This window comes from Myotis daubentonii, chromosome 1 (genome assembly GCF_963259705.1).
Source record: "Myotis daubentonii chromosome 1, mMyoDau2.1, whole genome shotgun sequence".
NCBI lineage: Eukaryota > Metazoa > Chordata > Mammalia > Chiroptera > Vespertilionidae > Myotis > Myotis daubentonii.
In genome coordinates this window covers 183,335,805-183,354,579 of record NC_081840.1, presented here as the reverse complement: position 1 = coordinate 183,354,579, position 18,775 = coordinate 183,335,805, and the positions used below count along the sequence as shown (strand labels likewise).

The following is an 18,775-nucleotide window of genomic DNA, read 5'->3' as shown; positions in this document are numbered from 1 at the left end:
AACCTAGGAAATTTAGCTTCAGAACACCACTGCTTAATCAGAATGTTCTACTGCCTCTCTTCAATGAGAACTTTATATGTATTAAACATTTAGTCTTGGAGTTCCCCATTTCTCAGTGTGGATTTCTGTAGTTATTATAAGTTTCAAACTAAATAACCTTTTTCTGTGTTGTTATATATAGATAACTGGACTCTGAATCCCACTGACTGAAGTCATCAAATTCTAGTGCTCAAAGTGAGCACTTAGGCAAAGAAGCTGCACCACTATAGGACATTGTTTTAATAGGGCTTACAAGCACACTACATGAGTTCCACATTGAATATTTAAATTCTCTTGTTTTGAAAGGAGACATAAAGAAGTACACAGATGGGGACCAACTGACTCTGGCTACGGAAAGGGAGGGGTGTCGAGTCTAAGGACCAGCACCTCTAATCTGGGTGTTCGTTTTGTCTGAATGGATTTGGTAAATTTGCTCCCATCCTGGCATTTGTTCACAAATAAAATTCATTTTTAAACAGAGGTTAAAAAAATAAACAAGACATGATTTCTGCCCATACTGAGCTCAGATTGATGGGGAAAACAGAAATATTGTGGGAATAGTTGCACAACTCTGTGAATGTTTGAGTCGTACAATTTAGATGGGTGGATTGTTTGGTATGTAAATTAAATATCAATAAAACTCTTTAAAAACAAACAAAACCAGATATAAGCCCTGGGTACTGTACAGAGTCATGAAGAGATGGTCATAACTCAGCCTGGGAAGAGAGAAGGGAGGCTTCATCAGTGATTAAAGTCTGAGCTGAAATCTTAAAAAAAAAAGTTACCTGGGTGATGTGGTACAAGATATTCCAAACAGAGGGGGCAGAATGAGCAGCGGGGTGATGAGAAACCCTGGGTGTGGGAGCGGGGAGGGTGTTGGCAGGAAGATTGAGGCTGGGGAGGTAGGTGGAGGCAGAAGCAGCTTCCGAGGTAGTCCCTGGAGGGTTTTATTTAAACTGGGAAGTGACACAATCTGTGACCAGATTTGCTTTAGATAAATCACACCGTCAGCTGTAATGTAATGGGAAGAATACTGGTTCATTTTTTTCCTCCCCAGTCAGAATAACCTGTGCGTAGGTCTTACATCTGCCATATTAAAAATAATAGTGTTATATAAATTTGTTAAGTCTTGTTCTTCAGTTGACCCTAATGCCATAGTTAGCCAGCAGGGACAACATGTAGAGCTGATAAATATGACCTTAAACCCCCTCTGATCTTGCGCTGAGTTAAAAGGTTTGTTAGTGATTGGGGCACCCGCCTTGGGTGTAGTGGCAAGCCTAGAGAATTTTTAAAGTCTTTACAAGACTGGAAACGTGGCGGTGGAAGCTGGTGAGATTCTCCAGATTTTCTATTTTTCATGCTTCTCCTGGGTACTCTCACCATCTATTAAAACGATCGTCCCGAGTACACTTGCAGAATCAAAAATTAAAATGGTTAGGACACCGCCAGCAGGACCGTGTTCTGCAGGAAAGAACAGATTTCCTGCAAAACGTTTACGCTCTCCTACCGGAACCTTGAAACGCGGAGTCCCGGGCAGCACGGAGGGCTGAGGGGGGAACACCGCCACGGGGCACGCCGTCCAGCGCCCTACCCACTCGGCACCAAAGCCGATTTTGGTTCCTGCCCCTTTCTTGCTCCTCCTAATCTCTTCCCCCTCCGCCAACTCCGGAAGGGAACCCTTTCAAAATTTCTTCCACGTGGAAGCGTAGGACCAATTTCATCAGCACAATCCGGAATGGTCAACATGGCGGCGGCCGTCAGGTGCCTCAGTAGAGGTAAAGCCTGGCGCGTGTGGGCTCCGGGGGGAAAAGACCGGTGGCGCGGAGTCTCCTCTTGTACAGAGTGCAAGCCAGACTCCTACGCACGGGCCTGCGCTGGGGGCTGGGAAAGCCTCCTGCTCGTTTTGGGCTCAAAGTTCTCGAGGGTCCTTGCTATGGAAAAGCGACCTTCTCTGCGGCCTCACCCCCTTTGGAGCCGTCCACCCTAGGAGGGGAATGGGAGGAGGACGTACATCGACACCCCTCCGGCCACTCGCAGCGGCCGAGGCAAGGACGGGGTTCTGTCTCCGAGACGGGGGGGGTGCAGGGAGAGACAGGAGTTGGCTAGCTAGGCGAAGTGAGTTCTGATAAGGAAAAGGCTGTGTAAAGGAATGTGTGTGGCTCACAACTGTAAACTTGAACGTTTACAAAGTGCTTGTTGGTGCGTTCAGGGCACTCCTAGTTGCAGGGGATTTCAGTTCTTACACTTCCGAAGACGTTGCCTAATTTGGATCAGCAGTTGTCCTTTGGTGGCTAACTCAGGCATCCTTCTTGGTAGCAACTCTGCCTCCGCATTTCAGAAGGTCCAGTTAGGTGACCGCCCTTTTTTGGCACATTGCTCTTTAATTTTTGTTCTGTCTTGTGTTTTCGAAGCACAGTGATGTGTATAGTTATTTAATTAAGATAGGTCTTTAGGTGGACGCATCAGCTAGCATCACCCCATTTTACATATTTCAGACATCCGTATGTGCACGAATCTCTTGCTGGGCTGTTTATGGTCTTATTACTTTGTCTTTCTATGCCTGTGCCAATACCACAGTCTTAATTACCATAGCTTTATAACCAGTCTTGATCTCTGGTGAGGCAGTTCCTTCACTTTTTTCGTATCTTTCAGAAGTACTTTCAGCAACTCTGTGAATGTATTATCTATTTTTAAAAACGAGTAAAATTTAAATTATTTTATATATTCAGGACAGACATACATACTCTGTAACGTACTTTGAGCCTGAACTGGGTTAAGTTTAAAATAAGTGAAGACAAAATTGTTCAATTTTTTGTGTTTACTTGGCTTTAGTTTTAAGAAGTGGAGTGTCCATTATTATACCTTTTAAAGAATGGTTGAGAATCACAAGATATGGAATGTTTTTGTTCTGGAAAACACTGATTAAGAATATAAAAATTGTGAATGTAATTATCATTTATTAATATTTTACGTGTTTTTTTCTTTCAAGTCTTGATACATCAAAGGCATAATCTTTCCAAGATGGCTTATCAGACACCTCTTTATCCTTGTTCTGCATGTGTTCATGTGCCTAATAGACATTTTGCTGCTGCTGCTGCTGCTAGGAGGTAAGTATTTTTTTTTTTTTTAGTTATTTCATTTGCTATCATCTAAAATTTTGATTAAAAAGATTATGCTCAGTTCCATAAACAGATACAGGGACATGTAGTTGTAAAAGTCTATCATCTCTGCTTTTTTGACTTTATAGTCCTGAATAAAATATATAACTTAAAACACTACTTAATATTTATTGAATACTGACATTCAATTACGAGTTTAATCCCCACAGCAACCTTATGTGGAAGCTATTGTTATTTTCTTTTAGAAACAAAAAGCAAGGCACTGATAGATTATGTAACTTCTGCAACATCACAGAGCTAGTAAGTGTTGAGGCTAGGATTTTGTGACATAATACATATTTACATTAGTCTGCCCAGTTCCTGACACAGAGCTTCTAAAATCCTTGTAAATCTCCTGAGTTATAGGGATGCCAGGAGCATCTTTTGTTCTTATATCAGGTCTTTGAACCATTTCCTGATACGGAGCTTCTAAAACCCTTGTAATTTCCTGGGTGATAGGAGCACTTTTTTTACTAACAAAGCAACTCTTCGTGGGCTCCTGGATTGGGACTGGTCACCAGAAAGACCAAAACATGGTTAGAAGCTTAGAACTTTCAGCCCCACTCTCCATCCTACAGGTTGGAGACCAGCCGTGGGCAAACTACGGCCCGTGGGCCGGATTGGCCTGTTTGAAATGAATAAAACTAAAAAAAAAAAAGACCGTACCCTTTTATGTAATGATGTTTACTTTGAATTTATATTAGTTCACACAAACACTCCATCCATGCTTTTGTTCCGGCCCTCCGGTCCAGTTTAAGAACCCATTGTGGCCCTCGAGTCAAAAAGTTTGCCCGCCCCTGGCCTAGACTAAGATTGAGTTCATATTTGATCATGCCTACATGATGAAGCCTCCATAAAAATCTCTGAACTATGGGGTTCAGAGAGGTTCTAAGTTGGTGCACACAATTTATGTGTCAGAGTGTAGTGCTCCCAACCCAATGGGGACAGACCCTTCTGGATCTTGTCCTATATACTGACTTATCTAGCTGTTCATCTGTATCCTTTATCATATTCTTTATTATGTAAGAAACCGGTAAATATTTAAGGGTTTCTCTGAGTTCTGTGAGGCATTCTAACAAATTTTGAAGCCTGAGGAGGGGATTGTGCTACACCCTGATTTCTAGCTTGTTGGTCAGAAGTACTGGAGGCCTGGACTTGCGTTGGCATTTGCAGTGAAGGCAGTCTTGTGAGTCTGAGCCTGTAACTTGTGGGATCTAATGCTAAACCAGGTAGCTACCGTCAGAATTGTATTCAATTGTAGGACACCTACCTGATGTCAGAGAATTAGATGGTATGGGAAAAAAGCCTGTGCATTTGGTGTCAGAATTCTTGTTAGTAGTTTCTATTTCACCAGATACTCTGTTCTGTTCTTGCTTACTTTTAACCATATATGCTGTTCTGTTCTTGCTTACTTCTAACCATATACGCTGTTCTGTTCTTGCTTACTTTGAACAATCTCCAGATATATCTCCACATATCTTGGAGATTGTTTCAGGTAGAACTGTCTAGTCATTCTTTTTTTATTGAGTTATAATTGACATATAACATTAGTTTCAAGTATACAGAATAATGATTTGATACTTATATATATTGTGAAGTGTTCACCACAATAAGGCTAGTTAACACCTATTAACATAGAGTTACAACTTCTTTTTCTTGTAAGGAGAACTTTTAAGATTTTTCTCTCCTCAATTTTCAAAAATACAGTACAGTATTATTTACTACAGTCACCATGCTGTACATTACATTCCCATTATTTATTGTAAAGTTTGTACCTTTTGACCATTTTGCCTACCCCTCACTTTTCTGCCTCTGACAACCACTAATCTATTCTCTCTTTTTTTCCCTTATTAAACATATAAGTGAGATCATATAGTATTTAACTTTCTCTGACTTACTTCACTTAGCATAATATCTTCAAGATCCATCCATGTTGCAAATGACAGGATTTTGTGGCTAAATAATATTCCACAGTTGAGTACACGAAACACAGAGTTTATTCTTGTCTTATTTTCCATATGAGCAACTGTAAACCTATTTTTGCCCTACCTTGTATATACCACATTTCCTTTGTCTATCCATCCATCAATTGGTACTTAGGTTGCTTCCATGTTTTGGCTATTGGAAATAATGCTGCAGTGAACATGGGTATGTTATATTGTGTGAATTTACCATAATTTAACCATTTTCCTATTGCTACATTTATTGTTTCAATCTTTTGCTATTACAAATGATCCTGCAATGACTAGTAATGTACATGGATCTTGTAAAATATTATGAATATGTTTATAGTATAAATTCTGAGAAGTAGAATTGTTGAGTAAAAACGTGTGTCCCGGCCTGCGTTGAATGTTGACATATGAACCAGGGTCACGGTTCGATTTCCAGTCAGGGCACATGTCCAGGTTGTGTGCAGGAGGCAGCTGATCAATGATTCTCATTATTGATGTTTCTCTCTCTCTCTCCCTCTCCCTTCCTCTCTGAAATCAATAAAATATAAAAAACAAACAATTTTAATAAGAACAAAAAACCTCTCCTCTTTGATATATAAAAAAAGATGTGTGCATTTATAATTTTGATAGGTAATAGCAATTTGCCTTTATAGAGATCTTGTCAGTTTATGTCCTTACCAGCAAGTATTATTAGAATGCCTATTTTCCCATACAGTGTATAGTCAAAATTTTCATTGTTGCAAATTTGATAGGTAATAAATGGTTTCATCATGGTTTTAATTTGTATTTCTTTTATTATTGAGGTTGTATATCTTTCATATATTTAAGAGCAGTTTATTTTTTACTGTGAATTTTCTGCTCATGTCCTTTTTTTTTTTCTTTGTTGATTAACAGAAGCTCTCTGTATATGATAAATTGTCAAATATCTGCACAATAGCTTTAACATGTTTTAACTGTTGTGGTAGAGGAATGGATCAAGTGCTATGGGATCACAGATGAAGGAGAGTAGTGCAAGAAGTATTTGAGCTGGCTCTTGAAAGATAGTTTTGCAGGGGGATTTGAGAATGGTGTTTCAGTGATAAAGAGGCATGAAAGTAAATGATATGGATGTAATACAGTCTGATATGAATTGAATATAGGATAAAGAGAAAGATGGGGGGGTTGGAGGGGGCTGATGGGGGAAAAGGGGACATATGTAATACTTTCAACAATAAAGATTAAAAAAAAAAAGAGATGGTGGAAATAGAACTAGAAAGGAGGCTTCCTTTGAGTGTGAATAGTAACTGGATTATCTTTTCTTGTTGAGAAGTTGGAGAATATTGGTTGTGCCAATTTACATCCCTAACCAGCAGTGAGTGAGAGTGTCCAGTTTTCCATATTCCTAACAACCCTGGATATCATCAATCTTTGTGTTTCTTCAGTGTATTTCTAATTTATATATTTTGCCCATGTTTCCATTGGGTTGTTCATTTTTCTGCTTTCTTAAAGTATTTGTTTATTAGGGATAGCAATTATTTTGAGAATATTTTATATTTAAATGTTTTTTTTGTCCTAGAGAAATTTTTCATTTTACATTTTCTTTAAATTTGTATTCTAGTACAGCTTTTAAAATAATTTCACTAACCTAAAAAACATAGTATAAGGAGTTTGCATCCTTAAAAATATGAAAAATTATTAGCAATATTTTTATGCCTGACAATGAGTTATTCAGTAGCTTGAAGGGGATCATAGTATTCATAATTTTAGTTGTGGTTTTAATTTTTAAATTAAATATACTGACTTTATAATATACTAAAAATAGTTTTTTTCACGGCTATTTTTTTTTTAAAATCAGGATCTGAGACAGAGAGGCTTGCTTTTTTTCTCTTATCTCTTATCATTCTGAACCTCCCCGCTCCTCCATGAATATAAACCATGGTTTGCCAGTGGCAGATTCTGGTAAAAAAAAAAAAAAAAAAGAAAAAAAAAAGGCCACTGTATCATCTCTGACTCTGGTTCTTTTCCTCTTCTGAGGTTATTTTTCTTCAAATATTTCAAAAATTTTTGTGCACTGCCAGACATTTTGTGTAGAACAGTCGAGACTGAAGTATGTGGTGTTTATGCCTGGAAATGTGCATGCCCCTTCTGTCATAGCCTTGAATCAATCCAGTCAGTTGATCTAGGTTTTGGTTTTATTGTTGCTATGGTTACCATTGGCTTCATATTTCTGTACTGTCACTTTGTGTTTTGAGTGGGGGCTGGGCTGTGGAAGGTTTCTCTTCAGTGTTCTAGGTCCTGATCGGTTTTCTGTCTTGCAGTTTTTGGGGGAGAGTAGAGAGTACAGTGCATAGGCTGAGCGGGTTTTTTTGGGGGGGGTGTCTCCATACTCTTGCCCCCCCCTAGTAGTAGACTGCTGTTGCTTATTGCTCAGTGCTTGTTAGGCTGGGGATAGGTATGTGAGGGAGTCTCTGTTTTTTCAGATCCAGCATTTATCTTAAGTAGGCACAGTGTGACCTTGGGGATGGGTCTTAATATTTTTGTTCCTTGTCCCCATGGTGTGTATCTACCACAGATCCTGTGTGAGAATGTCAGGGACCTTCCCCATCTTTACTGGTAGAGGATACTGCATGCAGGACTGTTTCCTTCCCTACCCGCAAGGGTAGAAGTTTTAGTACTTCTTCTTTCTTTCTTTTTCCTACACAGAATGGATGTTTACCTCTGCCCTAGAGGGTTTCAGGGTTACATGCTTTTCTGGCAGCAGTGGCTGATCTCCTCGCCTGCACCCTCCAGGGAGGATTTCTAGTCTCTTGGCCTGCTCTAGTATTTCCTAAGAGTATCAGGGGAGGTCTGTGAAAAGGCCCTACGAAGGGAGTGTGAACTTCCCTTGTGTTTGCATCTTCCAAGGGGGTTTACACTGTCACCCTCGCCCTAAAATTTTTGCTGATATCTTTTCCTTACCTGCTTGCCTTTCTCCCATACTTGGCTAGGGGTGAAACTTGCCCTGGTGGTATGCATGGGGGCAGGGTGGGAGTGTGGATTGACTCCTTGGGTTTTAGGCTACTCATTTGCCCTGTGATCTCAGCTCTGTGATGGATTCAAGACAAGTGGTGATTTTTATTTTCACTCTTTCTTACTGTTAAAGCTCTTTCCAGCTCTTTTTTTTTTTTTTACTTTCATTTATTTGTATTATTAATGACTGGGTTTTATTCTGTCAGCTGTTACATTATAAGTGGAAGCAGAACGTCTGCATTTAGTTTAATGAATAAACCAGCATCAGAAATGTTAGTGAGTTTATTTATGTGATGTACACTGAGAAATACAAATTCCAGACATTTACATTCCATTAATAGTTACATGCCCTAGGCATTTTCTCTTCAGTTTGACAGAAGTTGTATGCTTTCCTCCCCTCTCCCCCATCCCAACCCTTCAATTCTTCAATGTCAGAGGTTTCTTTCCTTCAAAGAACCCTAGCAGGTTTGGCTCAGTGAATAGAGTGTTGGCCTGTGGACTGAAGGGTCCCGGGTTCGATTCCGGTCAAGGGCATGTACCTTGGTTTTGGGCACATCCTCAGTAGGGGGTGTGCAGGAGGCAGCTGATCGATGTTTCTCTCTCATTGATGTTTCTAACTCTCTATCCCTCTCCCTTTCTCTCTGTAAAAAAATCAATAAAATATATATTTTTTTAAAAAGGAACTTGAATCTCTGGAGTCATAGATCTTCAAAGGTCTTGAAGCGAGCTTTATTATAGTACTAATTTTTTTTTTCTTATAATTCTTTATTTGGGTGTAACTATGGAATTATTTTTCCTTTCATGTTTTTGGAATTAGGGGACAGAGAGACAGGCAGAAAGTTATTACCTGAGCACAGTCTCTTTTACTCATTTAATCTATGTGGTTTAGTTACCCAGGTAACTGCAGCTAAATTCTGTTCTCTTTGATTCAGACTGCCAGGTGTTTCTCCCTCATTTTCCAAAAAAAGCCTTTCTAGTATGATTTATTTTTAGGCTCTGAGAATTATAGTTTTTAAGCTTTCCTGATAGGGCCTTACATAATTACATGAACATGAACAAAAAAGTTCTTCTGGACATGATTTTTATGAATAAAGAGAGACACTTTTTGGAGAGTTATAGAAAATAGGCAGTTGGTCTATGAAATATTATTAATGGATTTTGTTCAGTTGCAGATTTTCTTTTGGAAGAAAATACTTTCCTTAGAGTCCTATTCAATCTGTGTTGTAATGATTTATACTTTTCTTTAAAAAAAAATTTTTTTCCCCCACTAAAGCAGTGTTCCATTTGTAACAAAAATATTTTCACTGGCTCAGTTGGTTGGGCACTGAAAGGTTGCTGGTTCGATTCCCTGTCAAGGCACATGCCTTGGTTGTTGGCTCCATCCCCAGTTGCACAGGGGTTGCACAGTAGACAGCTGATTGATGTTCTGCTCTCACATCATCATTTCTCTTTCTCCCCTTCTCCCTTCCCCTCTTTCTCGAAAAAAAAAATCAATGAGTATTTTAAAAAATATATATTCACTGAATCACCTCAAATATGTATTTTGTGAAACAAGGTTCAAAGCATAAATAAGTAAATTGTTGTATACCCAGCTCAGTTTCTTAGTTTCTTCCTTCCTTCCTTTCTTTTTTTCTTTCACTAGGTTTTGCAGATATTTGTTAATTTAAAAATCATATTTTTCAGCCCCTGGGAATTTCATATTAATTGCAAATTAATGGACAGGTTCAGCCATGAATAAAAATTTAGTGGTGAAATCAGCATTTATGTAAAGTAAACCTGTAGGTTACAGCTAGGACTCATTTTTTTAAAAAATTCTTTATTGTTTAAAGTATTATATATGAATCCTTTCCCCCCATTGACCTCTCCCAACTCATTCCCACCCCCACCCCACCCCACACATGCCCTCACCCCCCTTACTGACTGTGTCCATGGGTTATGCTTATATGCATCATACAAATCATTTGGTTGATCTCTCCTTCCCCTTCCCCTTCCACCTGAGATTGGATGGTTTGTTCGATGCTTCTGTGTCTCTGGATCTATTTTAGTTCATCAGTTTATGTTGTTCATTATATTCCACATATGAGTGAGATCATGTGATGTTTATCTTTCTCCAACTGGCGTATTTTGCTTAGCATAATGGTCTCTAGTGCCATCCATGCTGTTGCAAATGGTAAGAGTTCCTTCTTTTTTTTACAGCAGCTTAGTATTCCATTGTGTAGATGTACCACATTTTTAAAAAAAATATATTTGATTGATTTTCTACAGAGAGGAAGGGAGAGGGATAGTTAGAAACATCGATGAGAAACATCGATTAGCTGCCTCCTGCACACCCACTACTGGGGTTGTGCCCACAACCAAGGTACATGCCCTTGACTGGAATCGAACCTGGAACCCCTCAGTCCGCAGGCCGACACTCTATCCACTGAGACAAACCCGTTAGTGCTACCACAGTTTTTTAATTTGCTGATGGGCACTTAGCCTGTTTCCAAATCTTAGCTATTGTAAATTGTGCTGCTATGAACATAGGGGTGCATATATCCTTTCTAATTGGTGTTTCTAGTTTCTTGGGATATATTCCTAGAAGTAGGATTACTGGATTGAATGGGAGATCCATTTTTAATTTTTTGAGGAAACTCCATACTGTTCTCCACAGTGGCTGCACCAAGTCTGCATTCCTACCAGCAGCGCAAGAGGGTTCCTTTTTCTCTGCATCTTCACCAGCACTTGTCATTTCTTGATTTGTTGATGATAGCTATTCTGACTATGGTGTGAGAGGGTACCTCATTGTCGTTTTGATTTGCATCTCTCAGATGACTAGTGACTTTGAGCATGTTTTCATGTCTCTTGGCTTTCTGTATGTCCTGTTTCCTAAGGGGTCTATTTAGGTCCTTTGCCCATTTTTTGATTGGTTTGTTTATCTTCCTTTTGTTAAATTGTATGAGTTCCCTATAAATTTTGGAAATTAAACCTTTATCGGATATAACTTTGGCACATATGTTCTCCCATGTAGTGGGCTTTCTTGTTTTATTGATGGTTTCTTTTGCTGTGCAGAAGCTTTTTATTTTGATGTAGTGCCATTTGTTTATTTTCTCCTTACAGCTAGGACTCTTACTCATTTAGTTTATTTTAGGTAGAGAGTTTATTACAAAAACAGGTTCTCTAGGCTTCTTCTTCTATTGGCTTCACTGCTCTTTTACTAAATATAAAATAAAAATATGATTTCTCCAGTTTGGAAGGTTTCCGGATTTTGTGGAGTACTTCCCAGGTAGCTGAGGCATGTCACCTCCATCCACTTGGGCTCCTGCTTAGACTTAGAGCAGTGGTTCTCAACCTTGGCTGCACATTAGAATCACCTGGGGATCTTTAAAATCCTGATTTCTGGGCCTCACCCTCCAGAAATTCTGTTTCTTTGTTATGGGGTGGGGCCACAACATTAGTAACAAAGAAACAGAATTTCCGGAGGATGAAGCCCAGAAATCAGGATTTTAAAAAGATTGCCAGGTGATTCTAATGTGCAGCCAAGGTTGAGAACCACTGACTTAGACAGTGAGCATTGGCATTATCTCCCATTCTGTTAAATTGCTCATTAGCTGAGAGCATATTATATTAGTTGTGGTAATGAGGTTTCATTGAGTCTAAAAGTGAGAATGGAATTAACTTTGGAATCGTTTTTGAGGTACTTTTTAAAAAGTTGTTTTACTGTCATCTACTTCTTTCACATAAATTTTATAGAACTTTGTATTAATTTTCTGTTGCTGCTATAACAAATTACCTCATATATTGTGGCTTAAAACAACACAAGCTTATTATCTTGCATCTTGTAGGTCAGAAGCCTAACATGGATTTCACTGGGCTAAGATCAGGGTGTTAACAGGGCTTCATTTCGTTCTAGAGCAGCGGTTCTCAACCTGTGGGTCGCGACTCCTTTGGGGGTCGAATGACCCTTTCACAGGGGTCGCCTAAATACATCCTGCATATCAGATATTTACATTACGATTCATAACAGTAGCAAAATTACAGTTATGAAGTAGCAACGAAAATAATTTTATGGTTGGGGGTCACCACAACATGAGGAACTGTATTAAAGGGTCGCGGCATTAGGAAGGTTGAGAACCACTGTTCTAGAGGCTCTATGGAAGAATTTGCTTCCTTTCCATTCCCAGCTTTGAGAGGCCACCTGCATTCCTTGGCTCCTTACCCCAAGTTCTCCACCTTCAAAGGCAGGAATGGCAAATTGATTCTGTTTTCATGCTTGAATTTCTCTTATCTCTTACCATCTTGGTCAGATGCAGGTGGGAAAAGGGGAAAGTTTCTCTGCTTTGTAAGGATTCGGTATGATTAGTTTGGGCCCACTTGGGTAATTCAGGATACTCTCCCATTTGCAGATCTTTAACCTTAATCACATCTGCAAAGTCCTTTTTGCCATGTAGAGATGGATATCTGTGGGAAGCCATTATTCTGCCTACCACAGAACCCAAACATCTTTATAGAATATTATTTCACTGATTTAAAGTGCTTATGGGTAAAAGATTATAGGTGTGATTTGACCTAATGCTGAGAAAATATATCACCTCTAGTTCTCTCTTTTCTTCTGAGCTTCAAACTCTTAACTACAATTACTTGTTGAACATATTTTCTTAGCTATTTTGTAAGCACCTTGTTAGCTTTTGCTATATAACAAACCACCCCACAATTATTTGTCATTGCCCACATACCTGTGGGTCAGCTGATGTAAGCTAGGTTTGGATGGGTGTCTCTGATGACCTTGGCTGGGCAAGCTGTGCATCGGTGAGTAGGCAGGTCAGGTGAGAATTGTCTAACCTAGCCTGGGGCTCTCTGGGGGCAGCTGTGTTTCACGTCTCACCTTCCCACCTTTGGGTTAGCCCAGGCATGTTCTTATGAAAATGGCAGAAATACAAACATGTAAGTGGAAACTCATGAAGCCTCTTGTAACCTGAGCTTAGAGCAGAGAAACTGTCACTTTTGCTTATTCTATTGGCCAAACTGGTCACATGGCCAAATCAAGGTGCTGGGAAAGATACTTTTATCTTTCTAAATGGGAGGAATTCAGCAAAGGAACTTGAATGGATAAAGGGGTGTAAAAAATAATATAAACAGAGCCACTTTAAAGTAGAGTTGGAGCTGCCATCCCAGAGGAACTTGCCTTGCAGGTCTACTCCTCAGACCTTTGGAATGTTAAAACTGGGCAAAATAACCTTTAGACTGGGCCTAAAGCAATCTTATATCCCAAACAATGTTTGCAAAGATAACAAGAAAGCAGATAATATAGTTTTGACTATTTGAGTTTCTGCCTGGGTCAGTTTTTCCAGAATCACTATTATTTTGTATCTCAAATAAATGCTTGCTGCCTCTCTCTCACTCTGGCCTTTTATTTTTTGGTTAACAGGGGATAAAGAATTGGGGCCAATGATGTAATTAATCCCACACTGACCTCTGTACTACCTTCCCGTTTTACTTTATTTCTGGTCTTACTTAATGATACTACCCTATGCCTAGTCATCTAAGCCAGAAACCTAAGAAGTATTTTAGAATCTTCTCTTTCCCCTTTTCCTATATTCAGTATCTACCTTGTAAATATCTTTCTAAAGTTTAGAATCTAAACTCTCACCTATTACCCTCACTGTTCTGGTTCAGACTGTCATATCTCCTTGAGAAGAAAGGAAGGGAATAGTCTCTTACTTGTCCCTACTCTAGTTTCCTTTGAATCCATTCTTTGTATTGCAGCTGGAATGCTCTGCTTGCAATACATTGCCTCTAGAAGAGGATGCCCTCTGGGATGAGAGTCACCAACTTTATCTTATGCTGTTTTCTGTCTTTGGTTTATTCTTCAGTTCAAGAGTCAACAAAATAAGGCCAGTGGGTCAAAAAATCTAGTCCACAATCTGTGTTTGTATGGTTCATAAGCTAAGAATGATTTTACGTTTTCAAATGACTGGATAAAATAAAAAGAACTGTCATTTAAAAAGGTAACATTTTTGTGACACATGAAAATTATGAAATCTAAACAAGTGTTCATAAATAAAGTTTTATTGGAATACAACTATGTTCATTCATTTTTGTATATGGCTGCTTTCATATTATAATGGCAAAGTTGAGTCATTGAAACAAGAGACCATAAAATACTTGCTATCTCATCCTTTACAGAAAAAGGTTGCCAGCCCTTGTTCTAGTCAAGTCGAACTTTCTCTACCATTCTATTTCACGCCTCAACGTGTTTATTATGTTGTTTCTTTGGCTATTTTTTTTTAAGTAATAGCTTTATTGAGATATAACTAACATATTATGACGTTTATCCATTTAAAGTGTACATTTCAGTGGTTTGTAGTATATTAATAGAGTTGTGCATCACTGTAATTTTAGAACATTTTCATTACCTTCCCAAAAAAACCCATGTTCATTAGCAGTCACTCCTCATTTCCCTAATCCTCTCCCCCAAGCCTTAGACAATCACTAAATCCACTTTCATCTCTATAGATTTGCCCATTCTTGATATTTCATGTAAGTGGAATCATACAGTATTAGGGGTTTTGTGACTGTCATCTTCATTTACATAATGTTTTTAAGGTTTATACATATTGCAGCAGATATCAGTATTTTCATTGCTGATTAATATACCATTGTATGTATATAACATGTATCCATTTGTGATATGGTGAACATCCATTTTGTTTTTACTTTTTGACGATAATGAGTAATGCTGTTATGAATATTTGTGTACAAGTTTTTGTGTGGTCATGAATTTTCATTTCTCTTAGGTATATACCTGGGAAATTCTTTATTCTTTAAGAATTGACTTTGGGATCATCTCTTCCAGATCCCTTTCCTAGCCTCTTAAGCTGGATTAAATGTTCATTCACTATTGCTCAAATAACACTTGTAGTACTTTACATATGATATTGACGTTGTCTGTTTGCATGTTTATTCCTCTGTTCCTCTAAGTTTCTGGAGAGCAGCATCAATGCCTTATTTGACTTTGTATCAACTGCAAACAGTACAAAAATTCACTTAATATTTGTTGAACTAGAAAAACTGTAAAGCAGTCTATGCTTTCGAATCAAAGTAAACTTTATATTTTGTTATTTTTTTTTTTGTCTTATACACATGGGCTTTTTTTTCTTTTTTCAGTCTCTTGGAATACATATTGAGATAACTGATCATGAATTTATCTTTTTTCGAGGCCTGAAAAGAAAACAAAAAAAGGTACCAAAGAAAAAGCATCAAATGAAAAACAAGATGACATAGAAAAAATAAAGTCAATCCCCTTTATGGAAGATGAACCTGAGGATGATGTTTACTTAAAACGCTTATATCCAAGACAGATCTATGAGGTGGAGAAAGCTATTCATTTACTTAAGAAATTTCAAATTCTGGACTTTACATATCCAAAGCAAGGTGTTTATCTTGATTTGACACTGGATGTGGCACTGGGGAAGAAGGTATATAGACTCAAAATAAATTTATTTGTGAACAGTAATTGTATGAATTGACATTTCTTAATGTTTTAATTCTTGCCTTTTATAATAATTTTTCGAAAAACTTATGGTCTTTCTGTGCTTTAGAATGAAAAATATGTATGTTTGTTTTTTAACTTCCAAATATAAAATAGAATGTTAAGCAAACTCTCATAATTATTGAACATACATCTCCTATTCAGCAGAAAATCATTGGTATAAATTTCAACAAAAATATTAAAATTAATTGAGGTATTACTATAACTTTGAAAAATTACTTAAGCTGCCTGTGTGTCCTGCTCCTTCTCTGTAAATGAGAGTTTGGATTAGATCATTAGCCTTCAGATATTTCCTTAGTGTCCTGGATTGGGACTAAGTTTGCATGAGTGGGGTGCCAAACCCCACCCTTGCTTCAATTAGAATGTCTCTGCTTTATCTGTTTGTATACTGCAGTTCCGTGGAAGACGTTTGTTTATAAAACTCTAAAAGTAGGAAAAACACTTGATTAGAATTGATGTCCATTATAGCTCTAAATTTTGTAAGCTTCTCACTGAAGAAATCTAATTTTCTTGGAACTGATATTTAAATTTTTATTCTCAGGGTCTTTTTTGGTCAAACTAGAAGGTATAAGTTTATAAATACAATTGAACAACCTCAATATTAACAATAATGATTGAACATGTAAGAGGAGGCAGGATAGAGTCAGATTACAGTACTGGCCAGCATCCTGTTGTCACCACTTATTAACTCTTTGAACTTGAGTTTCTGGTTTTACCTCTTCAAATCTCAGTTTTTTCATCTCTTTAAAAGGGGAGATAAAAAGCTTAGTTCATCTGGTTATAGCAAAAATTGAATGTGGTCATGCATGTAAGGACTTGGTAGGTGTTCAATAATAACAATCAATATTTACTGGAAAGTTTTATGTACCAACCACCGCACTAATGCTTTGCATGCATTTTCTCATTTAATCCTTTAATAATTTCAGAAGAAGAGGCCAAGACATGAAAAGTAAAGTAACTTGCTCAAGGCCAGAGAGTGGGGTAGGGTTAGGATTAGAAACAGTTTATACTAGCCATGTTATAATTTTATTTTATATCACAGTGTTACTGTTAGTTTGTTTATTTTAAAAATGTTGTGGTGTCCAAGATGATCACTTTCTCAGTCAACTGTTAATATGTTTCATAAATGGAAGCCACTTGTGAACTAGACACATTGAAAGGATACTGTTGTCTTCCTAAGACATTTTCTTAATCTTGATAGACTGCTTGTAACAAGCCAGTATTCCCCAGGGAATGCTATTATGATTGTTTGCCATTGAAAAATTTACTGAAACCAGTTGTGACATGTTAATGGCAAAGGAATGCCAGTGAATAAAATTGAGTTGCACGTCTGATAGAAAAGTGTACTTTCTTGTCTGAAAAAGCCTCAGAAGGTTATCTCTACTCAAAATAAGCTAAAAATACAATCTTTCAGTTTTAATTAGGGAACACCCCTTTTCTCTTTTTTTTCCAACCCTTAAGGCTGCATCAAAATTGTGGACTTAGAACTTGTTTCCATGTGAAGTTTCCCTAAGAGATCTGAGCCACAAGCCTAGACAGACAGGACTTTGACCAAATGACTGAACAAATTAGTTCGGAGGCCCTGGGGAATCTCCACCCATATTAGGGGCCTCAAGTGCATGCTACTGTGTGTTTTAGATGTTCCAATTTTCTTCCCACAGATGTCTGAAAGTGGTAGGTGGTTTAGGTTGTTTCCATATAGACCCACTCAGAAGAGCCTTTCAGGCTTGTCATTCTGTCTTGGATTTAGAGTTAATATCACCAGATTGTTTAGAGCCAATGATGGAGATTAGTGTGTCCTACTGAGCAGATCAGCTGGATATTTATTGTTCAGTATGCACAGTTGCATTCATTTCCTCCTTGATGGTGTCACAAGATTACATATCCTTTTAAATTTAATTCAAGGTGGCAAAAATTATTGGCATCCATGTAGAAAGAAAGTGTTGTACTAGGTGCTGGGGAAGATATGGATATGCAAATACATCTTTCAATATTTGAGACACTGATGAATGATGTAGAGATAGAAGCCAAGTACCATGGGAGTATGGAGCTGGGTAGAGAGATTTAGATTTTCATGATGGTTTCTTACAAAAGAAATAAAATCTCTGATGCCTTAAATTATAATCATTGAATAGTTCTGGATTAATGAGAGGATATGTGGTAGAATTGAAACATTAAAAAATAAAACATGTTAGTTCTGTTTTTTACAGATGTGAGAGGCACAGAAAAGATGAATGAATTTTTCACAATCATTTTTTCCATTGTGTATTTAGAAAAAAGTGGAGCCATTTGCCAGTGTTGTTAGTTTGCCATACCCATTCGTTTCAGAAATCAATAAAGTTGCTGTATTTACAGGGGTGAGTAACTTTAACCAACTTTTTATATCCTTTAACTTGTTTAATAAAACATTAGTAAGTGTTCAGAATAACTGAATGAGTAGAATTAGAGAAAATTCTAGCATTCACCAAGTCTTATTTTCCCCATATGAACCTCAAAGCAGTAAGATGACTCATTTGAGGTTATGTCATTAAAGTAAGAAAAAGCTAAACTAGAACATTAACTTCATCATTAGTTATTATTCTACGATACTCTGTTTCTCACAAAAGCACTGAAGGGAAGTACAGAATTTATTCTACTAGCTCCTGCTTCTGACTCAAACTCCTCAAACAACGATAAAATTATTTTGGGCCCATGTAGTGCTTTGAAGACACAGAAACCACACTTTAAAGAATATCTAGTGTAGAAAGTGAAGAAAGTCAAGGCTATAACAAGTACAGTAATAAGGTTTTGGTCAAACTTTTTGTATTTATAAACATTTGTTTACAATGTGTTTATGATTTTATTTTGTAAGGTGTTTTGATTCTTCTCCATCTGTCTCACTTGCAAGGAAGAAATTCTTTACTTTTTTTTTCCAGAAAAGTAGAGCATATAGCTGTTGGAATGCCCAAAACTTGAGTAACTAAGGGAGTGTGATATATTTCACAGTAAAACCAAATGGTATAAATGGAACATAGAGAAAGAAAATAACTAATGCTGTGTATTTTTTCTTTGAATTTTCAGACAACAGGCTAAATTTTGGCTCTATCATTTATTAAAAATATTTTTCT

At 37.6% G+C, this 18,775-nt stretch overlaps 1 protein-coding gene across 1 annotated transcript in view; it reads left to right on the top strand.

The window, feature by feature from the left end:
• The first annotated feature begins 1,590 nt into the window (after positions 1-1,590).
• MRPL1 (mitochondrial ribosomal protein L1) overlaps positions 1,591-18,775 on the top strand; it is a 51,537-nt gene continuing 34,352 nt past the window's right edge. The window contains exons 1-4 of the mRNA XM_059667764.1: positions 1,591-1,814; positions 3,029-3,146; positions 15,336-15,594; positions 17,942-18,025. Of these exons, the coding sequence (XP_059523747.1) occupies positions 1,775-1,814; positions 3,029-3,146; positions 15,336-15,594; positions 17,942-18,025 (501 nt within the window). The 5' untranslated portion in view covers positions 1,591-1,774. The remainder of the gene's footprint in view (positions 1,815-3,028; positions 3,147-15,335; positions 15,595-17,941; positions 18,026-18,775) is intronic.